At 50.4% G+C, this 12130-nt stretch overlaps 1 protein-coding gene across 1 annotated transcript; it reads right to left on the bottom strand.

Annotated features, from left to right (window-relative positions):
- Positions 1 to 1487: 1487 nt before the first annotated feature.
- On the bottom strand, positions 1488 to 8540 carry Pkdrej (polycystin family receptor for egg jelly). The gene is made up of 4 exons (XM_047549826.1): positions 8342 to 8540; positions 4209 to 8221; positions 3815 to 3859; positions 1488 to 3710 (listed from the first exon to the last, which is right to left on the bottom strand). The coding sequence occupies exons 1-4, from the start codon at positions 8538 to 8540 to the stop codon at positions 1488 to 1490; spliced, it is 6480 nt and encodes a 2159-aa protein (XP_047405782.1).
- Positions 8541 to 12130: the final 3590 nt, after the last annotated feature.

A 12130-nucleotide genomic window follows, 5' to 3' on the forward strand; every position in this document is an offset into this window, starting at 1 on the left:
CTGATCTGATCTAATGAAGGTGTGCTCCGGGAGGGAGTGGGGCCTTAGGGGACAGCTGTGGCCAGGCCCTCCTCCTCCCCACCAGAGGAGTTCGAACATCTGTAACTGACCTGATGCTTACTGTGTGGTTAGCCTGGGGCAAGTCACCAGGCTTCATTTTCTCACCTGGCAGAGAAGACTAAGCCTGCCTGGTTCTCTGGAGGATGTGGAAAGTGCACCTGGGGGCGGGGGCTTGTCACCACCATTCCAGCACAGTTCAGGGCAACCAGGTGCCAGTGTGGGCACATGGCATCCACCCCCTGATTAGCTGTCCCTCTTTTCTGGCCCTTGACTTTGAGGGCAGGCACCGTCTGTGTGTGTTGTTGTGTTGAGGCTGGGATGGAACCAGAGGCTCTAGCACAGAGCTGCACCCCAGCCCTTCCATTGTTTATTTCGAGACAGGGTCTTGCTATTGCCAAAGCTGGACTTCAACTTGAGATTTTCTTGCCTTGGTCTCTGAGGCACACCTGGAATCACAGGTGTGCACCGCAGCTGGCACCGTGTGCGTATTCGCCCCTCACATAGAAATCACTGCAAGTCTCGGAAGAAACCGTGCATTTAATTCTGATAAAACTTAAAGTGGCATCTACATTAACAACATGCTTCTGAGTAAAAATATAACAGATACTATTTTCTCTTAAACAATAATCCACATTTGCTTATTCCTAAATAATGCACATGCCATAAATAACCTAATGCCCGAGCCCTGAATGGACATACTGCTATATTCAATATATATAGATATATATATATATATAAACTGTGCTGTATTTCAACATGAGCCCATGTGCACCTTTTTAATAAAAGCCATACCCCTTAGAATACATGAAGTTGACTTGAACTGCAGTAGCCTGAAGGATTAAATGGAAAACTTCGGACTTGGGAGTCCTGACTCCCATCCCTTTCCTAGCCCAAGGGGAAGTCCTAGAATTCCCCACAAGGTCCCTGGAACCCTAGCCATCAGGAGTGGGGATAAGGGAGGCTCCATATCCCTAGTCTGCAAAGGTGCCTCCCAGGGAGGCCAAGCAGTCTGGGGCTCTGCAGGCAGCAGCTGTGAGCTTGCAGCTGGAGGCTACCCTATCCTGGCCAATTCCAGAGTGGGGTCTCATGCTTTTTCCTTCAAGTCTTGTTCTCAAAACCAGGGGGTGCAACTTCCCAAACTGTAGGGGGCTCCCAGAAAAGGAGGGCTTCACCTGAACCAGGAGTCGCAAAATTCCCGTCTAGAGGGAAATCAATCTGGAATTCCAACTATGAGCCTCCTCTCTCCCTGAACAGTGCACTCCTATTCTCACGTTCCTGACAGCAGGGCCCAGACTGGGGTACTTCCAAGTGTAGGGGTGTCCTCTATGAAGGATCTGGGCAGAAAACATGGTTGAGCCACTAAACATTCTTTAATGTGACAAGCTGCATTTGGAGAGCACTTGCTGTATCTCTTGGTCTGTTACTGATCAAACAACGAGGTAAACCATTTTCTTCCCCTTGATGTTTCTGGTCTTCAGCCCCAGGTACCGGTGACTGTTCTTCTCTGGTTGCCCATACAACATGGTGGCAAGGAACTCAGACTCATCCTTGCGGCCAGACTCGGGGGTCAGAAAGGTGAATGCAGCTCTTAGTTTTCGACACAGGTAGGTCATAGCTTCCACCTCATCAGATGGCTCCTCATACACAGTCTGTTTCATTTCCTCATAGGCAGACAGGATCACGGCCTGAAATAAGTTGATCAAGATGCAGATCATCACCAGCATGAATGACGAGAGGAAGAGAACCCCAAGAACCCTGTTACTAGAGAATTCAGTGTCCTGGAAAGCCGAGACGCAGTAAGAAAATATCGTCTGAGTGGAGTGAATCAAGTTACTATAGTTCCATTCATGCTGACCGAAGACCAGGTAACCAAAAGCCATGTACACAAAGAAATAAACAGACACCACAAAGGCCATGTGGCAGATGCCAGGAAGGGCGGCCTGGATGGCCCTTTGAGCCAGGCGCACATCATAGAAGAATCTAGAATACCTGAGGGTCTTCAGAATGGTCAGAAATAATAGGAAAGCCAGAATTATCCTCATGGTGTGATCTACTTGAGAAACTGCATGAAAGGGGATGAATTCTGCAGGACTGGACAAGTAGAACTGAATCACGCCAGTGGCCAAGAAGTGCTTACTGACAAAGAGCATAATCAGCAGGGTAAATATGCATTTTAAAGCAAAGTTGAGCAGATTATACACACTTTTCACATAGGAGGTTCTTTCTTGCATGATTACATAGCCCTCATCCACAATATAGGCTAGAAAAAAAATGAGAATGGCCACATACAAGTAGATCTCTGCAGATGTTTTCCTGTTGAAGTCAGCAAGTGGGAAGGAGTGTGTGGATATGCTGGAGTTGACAACCCCCAGCTGTGAGACCTCAAATAGGATCGAAATGCTGCAGAACAGGTTGGCATCTGGATTAAAAGTGGTCAGTTCCAGAATCACAGCCCATGTCTTCTCATCAAGCCATTTGCCTCCCTGGAGTTCCTTGAGCCTTAGTGAGGAATTAAACTGCTGCTGTTCTGGAAAGAAGTAGAATGCGTACCCTCCAGACCCATAAGTATTCAGCAGTCCGTAGGAATAATACACCCATTTCTTCTCTTGAGGCTTATAAATAAACCCAGCGGTAGCATTGTCCGTCGCCCGCTTGCCAACTGAATTCCAAAAGTTAGAGTAGTTTTTTGTGTCTTCTGGGTCAGTGCCGTACTTGGGACGACAGCGGATCTCTCTGGAGATGCTGGTCTCCATGAAGTCTTCAGAAGGCAAGCACACTCTTTCCCCAGCTTTTGCTCGCACTTGCCTCATGAGCGGAAGGCCAAGGATTTTAGAAGAGCTGTCAAGAAGAAACGTTGGGTTCAGGTCGTTGTGGAACAAAGGCAAGAGCACACTGTCAAGCCATCCGTAGACGTCTTGCAGCTTTGTCACGGCAGCAAGGTCCACAGAGAACCGGTCCCGAATGTACCGGTTGTAGTAGAAGCTGTCAGTGTGACGCAGCAGAGCAATAAGGAGCAGCAGGAGGGCCAGGAAGATGAAGTGAGTCAGAACGTAGCTCAGGAACAGGATGGCCCTTCTCCTGATCCTCTTCTTCCTCCGGAATATTCTGATTTCATCCTCAGTGAGAGGCTGATACATCCTGGAGCCTTGCAGGCGGAGGATGTGCTCATGGAGTGCCGGCATGTGTTCCGGACGCACGTTCAGCTCCCGCAGCCTGATCTCAATGTAGCCGTGCTTGGTGGACCAGGAGAGGTTTTTGCAGTACTTCAGCTTATTTGTTTTGGTGCCTGACAAGAGTATGATCTTAACTGGCTGCACCAGAAAAACTGACTGACAGAATGAACAAACAGATGCAAAGAGCCACTCCATTGACTTCTCATAGCCATAGGTCAGGCCATAGAATATGATGAAGAATGACGATACGCTGCAGGTGGCGAACACCAAGAACCATGCTATGTAGACACACCACGAAGGCAAGACAAGCTGGGGTTTTTTGTTAAGCTTCTGAGGATTCTCTCCGAAAGAGGACTCCCTAGGAGGAACATCTTGATTGTCTTCTCCATTTCTGTTACTGGCATTTCTATTTCTGTTATTGTCATTTGTGTTGGTCCCGTGGATCGTGGAGGCCTCGGTCTCTTCTTCCATACTCTCCTGCTGTTCTTTAAAGGTGACCCGAATAGAAGTCTTAGAAGGCCCAGGCTTTCCCAGTTTCATGATGCTTTGGGCTCTCCTGGCACTTGGGGTTCCCCTGGCACTTGGGTTTCCTTTGGCGCTTGGGTTTCCTTTGGTGCTTGGGTTTCCTTTGGCGCTTGGGTTTCCTTTGGTGCTTGGGTTCCCTTTGGCGCTTGGGTTTCCTTTGGTGCTTGGGGTTTCTTTGGCGCTTGGGGTTCCCCTGGCGTTTGGGTTCCCTTTGGCGCTTGGGTTTCCTTTGGTGCTTGGGGTTTCTTTGGCGCTTGGGGTTCCCCTGGCGCTTGGGGTTCCTTTGGTGCTTGCGGTTCCTTTGGCGCTTGGGGTTCCTTTGGTGCTTGGGGTCCCTTTGGCGCTTGGGGTCCCTTTGGCACTTGGGGTTCCTTTGGTGCTTGGGGTTCCTTTGGCGCTTGGGGTTCCTTTGGTGCTTGCTTTTTCCTTGATGCTTATCTTTTCCCTGACCTTTGCCCCTTCCTTGGCGTGCTCCTTGGATGTTTCATAAGCATGCCACTTGTCCAGACGCTCTTTCCAGTACCCACTTTCTTCTGACATAAGGGGATGCTTTTGAGGAGCCACCTCATCCAGACCCACTTGAGGTTTCTTCTGGGAGTAAGTGAAGAAAAAAGTGATTAACAGATGAACAGGGATTGTAATTATGACGCTTTCAATCCCTATCATCATGGATCTGATGTAGCGTCCCTCTTTTGTTTGTTCTTGCACATTTAGATTAAAGAACATGATGTTACAGACGAGGGAGCTGAGCAGCATGGCTAAGCAGCAAGACAGTCTTTGGAGCCTGTTGAACGACTTGGTAACGATGTCTGTGAACACCGAGAACCACATGTGGTTCTTCCCTAGCCTGCTGGTCATATCTATCAGGAAGTAGTCCTTCCTTTTCAGAGGCTCATCTGGGTGGGTAACATGAAATGTTTCTTCCAAAGTGGTGTCAACAGAGAGCCATTTCCTGCATATAAATAGCCAAATGCGTCTGCTAAACAGATTTTCCACTTTGATTCGACTTAAATACCAGCTTGGAGCTTTTCCCTCATTGTTGTGCCACACACGAATGGACTGGATGTCACCTAAGTCACTTTTTGTTGTAAGGAGGAAAGTGTTGATGCTCCCACGGTAGAGGGTTTTAAAATATGGATGGCTTAAACAATGCACATCACTGCTATTCTTCGTTCCCTTAAGTTGGACAAAGACATTGGCCCTGGTCCCAGACCCCCAACGACTCCCTGTAAAAACAGTGACCAGGTAGCACATGCAGTCATAAGGATCGTTATCGGGCAGAATTATCACATGGTCCCGAAGAAACTGGTCCATCTCATCCCTGTGCAAGGCCCAGAAGGCTAGCACTGTGTAGATGATCATAATGAACAGCACGGTGAAGAGGGTCACGGGGTTTTGCCTGATGTTCCTGATGACTGTGAGCCGCAGATCCACAGGGTTCGGAACCACGATCACCTTGGCCGTCACGAAGTGGGTGTGCAGCTTACGATAGGCCAGCCTGAGTCTTTGCAGCTGTCGCCTGGTCCTCACCGAGCTCTTGCAGACACAGTGCACTTTGTTCCAGGTTGTCTTCTCACCCAGCATACACGTGTCCTCCTTCCAGTCACTCTGGATGCCAAACATGTCCATGCAGTGCACAGTGAAGAGAGAGATCCTCACTAGCTTGTCACTGGGCTCCAGGACAAAATGAGGTGCCTGCAGAACCATGGACACAGTACCCTTGGGTGAGTGGTTGCGCTGAGCTATGACTTGCAGCAGGGATGGTGGCAGGCAGATCACTCGGACCTCCCTCACTGCGCAGGCTGGGTTAGGCAGATCACTCCAGCTGTGGTCTACAACTGGAGGGATGTCGTGAGGCACAAGGAAGACAGCAACCATATCAGTGGGGGCAACCTGACTGCCTGCGTACACAAGCACCTTGAACAACACAGTCACTTCTGTCACGATGTGGACCAGCACCTCGCTGACTCTTCTGATGTCCACTTCGAATCCAAATGCCCCTGTTGTTTTCTTCAAGGACCCCTCACGCTCCTTGCTGGGTCCCACCATGAGATCGAAGTTTGCAAAGTTCAAGTTTTTTCTGACGAGGAACACATCGGCGACATCGGGTGTGATCTCTATCACACTTCCGGTATCTGAGGCTCCTGTCATTCTGAACCCAACCACCTCTGCAGAAATGTTTTCTGGATAATGTATCCAAGGAAAGGGGTCATCTGTGAACTCATAAAACATCACAGAGACTGGCGCTTTTGCAGGAAGATCAGGAACCCTGCTTACATTCAGTGTGGCACGGAAGCAGTTTCGGCAGTTTTTCTCATTTTTGAAAACCTGGGACACATCCCACTTTTCCACTTTCTCCACGTACAGGTTCAGTTTGGGAGTCCTCAGCACAGTGATCTGGTTGCCTGGCACTTTGTCAGCCAAAATCGTGTCTGACAGAGCTTCTACCACTTTGAAAGGATCTTGAACCACCTGATGACGAGAGGTCAGCTTGAAGATGCTGGACAAGCTCATCAGTATCCCAGTGCTTATGATATCAATTTGCTCAGAACGGAAGTGCTGGTCTTTTTGTCGATACTCTTGCAGGGCTTGGTTTGCTTGCCAGAGCCTCTCTGTGGCCCTTTGCTGAGCACTTTGGGTGAGCTCAGAGTCTTTCTGAGTTAATTTGGTGATGGCCATCACTACCTGGCCAATTTCTTCCAAAGTGTTTTCAGGAAGCTGGAAAGACTGTCTTACAAGGTATTCCCGGAGAATGTCTTTATCCTCTTGTAGTGCTGGTTCAGTTTTCATGCTATTCAAGACAGAAGCCACCATATACATTAAGTAACCCGCAGGTAACAAGTCCTGCTTCTGAAGCAAAGTGAGCAGCAGTGAAGTGTCTCCTGTGCTCAGGTAGAACAAATGATCCAACACAGCCCTTGAAGAGTTCTTGGCAGTAGGCGCCTGTACGGTGGCATAAAATGTCACCTGAGAAAAGGCTCCTAGGGAGTCATAAACCTGGGCATAAAACTTCAAGGCATAATGATTCCCTGGCATCCCGGCAGGAAGGAAGGAAGGGGGTGCTGTGGACCCTGTCCCCAGATACAGGGTGGTCCCCAGGGTGTTCTCTTTCACTGAACTGATATCTCCAACACTTTCCGCATCAGAAATGATTATTTTATATGTAAGAGGAATGTGTTTATCCTTAAAATCACTACACTGGACAACAAATTTAGTAAAAATTGCAATTCCTCTAGCTGGATTAACTTGGCATTCCCCAATTTGAGGGCCATAATTGATGATAAAGCCATGTCTGAACACCAAGGTCATGCCCTTCCAACTTGCTAGAGAGACGGAAACCCAAAACTGATCTTCCGAGAAATGAGCAAAGGCAAAAGCTTTTACCAACAAATAAGCACGGTTCCTCCCCGTTACAGTTTGCCCTATCCAGTCAAATAGCATTTCATCACCTGCTGAGGACAAAATTGACCAGGTATAGAAATCCCTGCTAACACAGTCTGTGCAGTTTACAAACACAGAAAATCGATCTGATACAGCTAAATTGCTGTCACAGTTTTCAATACATGAGAGGTGTGCAGTAGGTGATGGTCCTGGGAGCACATGTACCCGTTTATCAGAAAATGCTGATCTGGAAACCTTCTTTATCACCAGTCTGAAATAATACACTCTGTTCCCTTTAAGTGTTTCTGGGGCGACCCTTAGTGTAGGGCCTGAAGCCCCTGGCCAATTCAGATTCGTCTGGTCTGGGTGACAGACTTCCTTACTCGTCACTGCTATTTGATCTCCTTGGTAGTTGTCTGCATTTGTGGTACAGTACCAATAAAAACGGAGACCCTCTGAGGGTTTGTCCTCTTCTGGGTCAGAAGACGAGATTCCATCCAGAATCAGTTCATCTGAGAAATTTACTGTTATATCAGCATCTCCGAGAAGAACCGCCCTCAGTGGACTTCTGATAAACTGGACGTAGACCGAATCTGACTTCTTTAAGGTTTGTTCATTCCTTCTGGAGATAGACATGCTGAAATGAAACAGGTACACTCCCCAAGGCAGAGTAGACTTGGGGATGCGTAAGAAAGGAATATTTGTCTGGAACTGAACAGGCAGAGGATTGGACCAGTCGGGCACTTCATTTAGAGAGCTCACGGGAAAGATCTGCCACTTGTAGACAAGGTACGCGTTCATGGGGCACTCAAAATCGACGGTGGCGTTGATGGAGTTAGCGTTCTTCCTGCTGAGGGTCACAGGCTCTTGATCCCTGTTGATGTGCACCCGATTGATGGCACAGGGTATCACCTGACAAGCCACCGAAGGCGCTGTGCTTCTGCTGTCGGACGAGTTGGCTGCTTTCAAACTCCCGCTCCCGGGCGCGTCCTCCGGACACCTGCTCTGGGCGGCCGGGCGGCGGCCGCGGCGAGGGCCGGCGGGGTGCACGGAGCGGGGCGGGGAGGGGGCCTTGCCGGGTCCTGGCAGCGGTGGGCCTGAGGTCCAGGCCGGACCCCAAGGCGGGCGGCGGGCGCGGGGCGGGGCGCGCACGCGGGGGCGGGGCCGGAGGGCGAGGGCCGCGCGCCCTGTAACTGGGGCGCCGCTCTGGGGGTCGCCGCCCTCCGGGGCCGCGCGAGGCTGCGGGCGAAGGCGGGCGAGGCCTCCGTGCCGCCCGGAGCCCGGGGCGCTCCTAAGGGCCCCCGACGGCCAGGCCGACGCCCCGCGGGGTCCCGCGGGCGGCGGGAGGTGGCCCAGGCCCAGGCCCAGGCCCAGGAGCAGGAGCGCGGGCCCAGGCCGCATGGCGCCCGCCGGGGAAGCTGCGAGGGCCACCGGGCGGGGACCGGCCCAACGGCCAGTGGGCGCGGGGTCAGCAGCAGCCGCGAGAGCAGCTGGGACAGCGGAGCTCGGGCAACAGAGGTCACGGGGAAGGTACTTGAGGGTGTCTCAGGGACACAGAGAGTCTCAAGACCAGGAAGGTTCTTAGAGAAGCTGGGACATGGGAGGTCGCAGTGGCAGGGGATGACAGGGACAACTGGGCCTCAGAATCAGGGAGGTACACAGGGCAGCTGACACTGGAGATCACAGGGGCGGTGGGGCCTCAAGGGGAGTGGAGTCTCAGAGTGGACCCTGTGGGACTCCAGAAAAGCAGGGACAAGAAAGATCTGGGACTCAGGAGGTGGCTTTTGCCCACCTCTGTTCACACCAGTGTGCAGGCGTCAGGATCTGGAGTTGCTAAGTGAGGTCGATCCCAGCAGGTTTACTTGTGAGGGGACAAGAGATGTGTTGGAGGAAGGGACCAAGGAGTCCCAGAGAGAAGGGAACTGGCTCAGGGTCAGCCTGGTTCTTGGCTTACTTGATGGAAAAGAATTTCAGCACATATCAGAGGTATAGGGGGTTTCAGAGGGTCTCTGATGACCTCATGTCTGTGGCATGCCCAGTGACTGGGAGTGTTTCTGTGCAAGAGCACAGGATGCTTAGCTGCTGTGGCAAGACCCTGCATGAGGAGGCTGTGCAAGAGTCCTATCAGCTCTGACCTTGATCTCAGGCACACAGCTCCTGGGGAGGAAGGAATTCTTATGCTAGAAACCACAATGTTTCACCAACTCTGCTTCTCCTGTTCCTGCCCACTTTACAGTAACTTTTAACAATGGACTATCTTTTTTTTTGTGTGTGTACTGGGGATTGAACTCAGGGTTTCACATATGCTAGGCAAGTGCTTTACCACTGAGCCACATCCCCAGCCCCTGGACTGTCTTGAGAGACACACAAAGCTTCCTAACATTGCACTTTACAACTGTGGATTGTAACTGCACAAAAGCTACATAGATGTCCTCCTTTCTGTAAACTTTCCTGCTTACAAAGTATAATGGTTGCCTAGCCTTTAACCTGATAATGAGACATATAAATGAAGATTGATGGCATGACTCTTTAGATCTGCATCTCCATCGGAGAGCAGATTTCCACCTGATCCAAGATCTGTGTCTGTGCATCTTTATTTTCCAATTCCCCTTCTCCCCTCCCCAGAACCAAGAGTTTGGCTGTGCTGGTTGTGGCAATAACAAGCCTAGAAACATATGTGGAACTTATGGATTAAAATCTTATTTCCTTGTCCTTCCTGTATGTCTCCTTCATACCATTTCTTATTCCTTCTATTCTACCTCATACTGACCCACCAAGACGGCTCCTTAGCAAAAATCCCACTCCCTGGGAAAACCCATTCCCAAATATTGGAAGTCAAGAGGGCCTGTGAGCTCCTAAGGACCCAGGGAGGTCTGGCTTCTGGTGTACTTCCTCTACTTCTCCTAGTTTCCCTGTGCACACACCAAGGAAAGCCTGTGTGAAGACTGGAAGGTTGCCATCTGTATACCAGGAAGAGGGCCTCCCCAAAAGCTTACTCATGCCATCACCCTGATCTTGGATTTCTCTCTAGAAGATGAGAAATAAGTGTTTAAGCCACCCAGTGAGTGACATTTGGCAACAACAGCCCTAGTTGATCAAGGTTAGGGGAAATGTCAAGGCTAGGGTCTCAGATTGGGGTTATCAGAGACCATGTTGGGAAGAGGCCCCATTAGAGAAGTCCACAGGCCATGGAGTTCTTCAAGATTTATAGGTCATGCCAAGGCAGAGCTGCAGGGGAGAGGATGGGGCTGGGCAGCACAGGAAGGTGAGGAGAGGGCTTCCAGGCAGGGAGTGGCTGGCTATGTCAGATGTATTGAGTCATGGGAGAGGAAGTGGGTGAAGATGCTGCTGGACTTGGGAATGTTGTTTTGTGCCCTGGACAAGAGCTGTGTCAGTGGTGCTTGGTGGGGGCGGGGGACAAAAGTTTGAGTGGGGTGGGCTGAGGTGAGCAGGAGGGAACAAAGAAGTGGAGGCCACCACATATAACTCTGGGTTAGTGCAGAGACCTGGTAGAGCCAAGGTGGGGGGTAGTACCTGAGGTGAGTGGGAGAGGTGAAGGACATCTTTTTTTAAATGGGAATGGATCCTATGGGCACTGTACCACTGAGCTATAATCCCAGCCCTTTTTATTTTGTGTGTCTCACTAAGTTACCTAGGGCCTTGCTAAATTCTGAGGCTAGCTCTGAACTTTCAATCCTCCTGCCTCAACCTCCAGAGCCACTGGGATTACAGGTGTGGCCACGGCACCCAAGGTGCCGTGAAGGTCATTTTAACTGGATATAAACTAAGATGTACAAAAAGATAAAGAAACTAAAGACCACCCAAATGTGCCCACATCCCCGCCAAAGAAACAGTGCCAATGCAGCATACCTTCTGCAAGAGAATCCCGCCCCCACATGGTAATTGTTAACCAGGTCCAGTACCTCTCACTCAGGCCTTTCCTTATTGTTTTATCACGTAGGTCATGTAGCACTCTGTCAGTCCCAGGCCACTGAACTTCCTGCAATGCCACGTGTTCTACCAACTGGGTCTGTGAGAATCCCTCTTGTTGATTCTGGTAGCTTTAGTTCTCATTTTCACAACCTGGGAGCTTTCTCCTGAGGCAGTGTATTACAGTCTAATGGCCAGTGGTAGCCAGAGTTGCTTTCTATACTTTTCTATTGCAGCAACATAGCTAGCCATCCCCAGACGTGTGCCCTCTCACGTAGCTAGCATGCTGGCTAAGCAGAATGCCAATTTTAAGAAAAAGAATTTAGATCTCCTCTCCCTACCCCAGCTCATTTGGTCTCACTGCCAGAGGCCAGTTCTTTCCCATCCTTTGGATAAAAAGCGATATGTTCACCATTGGTTTAAAAGTAAAGTGATTAACATATCCAGGTCCATGTAATAGACCTGACTTCATTCTATATTAACTTCTCCCGGCCCAAGCTCTGCTCTTTGTCTTCTCCCCAGGGCACCGCTCACCCCCAAGGTAGAACTGAAAGGGGAAGAGAAAGAGAGGGCAGAAAAGGGCCCAGTTGGCACCACCTGTGTGGCTGATGGCATCGAAGCTGACTGCTCCTCAGAGGATGCAATGAGCTTGTCTGGGGTTCTCTTACCAGGGGTCCCTTAGGCAGGACCTCCCCTGATATCCTTTAGTCCTGGGTTTACAGATTTCTGGGTCACCCTGTACAAGCCTGCCACCCCTCCAGATGACCCTCTTGGATCAAGACCTGCTTTCCCTGTATGGCCATGTGGAGGCCAGAGGAAACACTGGCACCCTTCACTCTGCCAGTATTTCCTGGGATCCTAGCCTTCTCCCCATTCCGCTTCCACAGTCCCTGCTTCTGCTTGTCCCTCAGAGCCACTGCCACCAGTGGACACCAGCTTCTGGGCCCCAGGATCTCTAGGGAGGCAGATTGAGGGGTCTCTGGAAGGTCCTACCACTGGGCAGGGATGAAGGGAAGGAGAGGGAAAGTGTATATGGTACCTGGCACTGACAGCGGTTTCTA

The sequence above is a fragment of the Sciurus carolinensis genome, chromosome 4 (genome assembly GCF_902686445.1).
Source record: "Sciurus carolinensis chromosome 4, mSciCar1.2, whole genome shotgun sequence".
In the NCBI taxonomy this organism is placed as follows: Eukaryota; Metazoa; Chordata; class Mammalia; order Rodentia; family Sciuridae; genus Sciurus; species Sciurus carolinensis.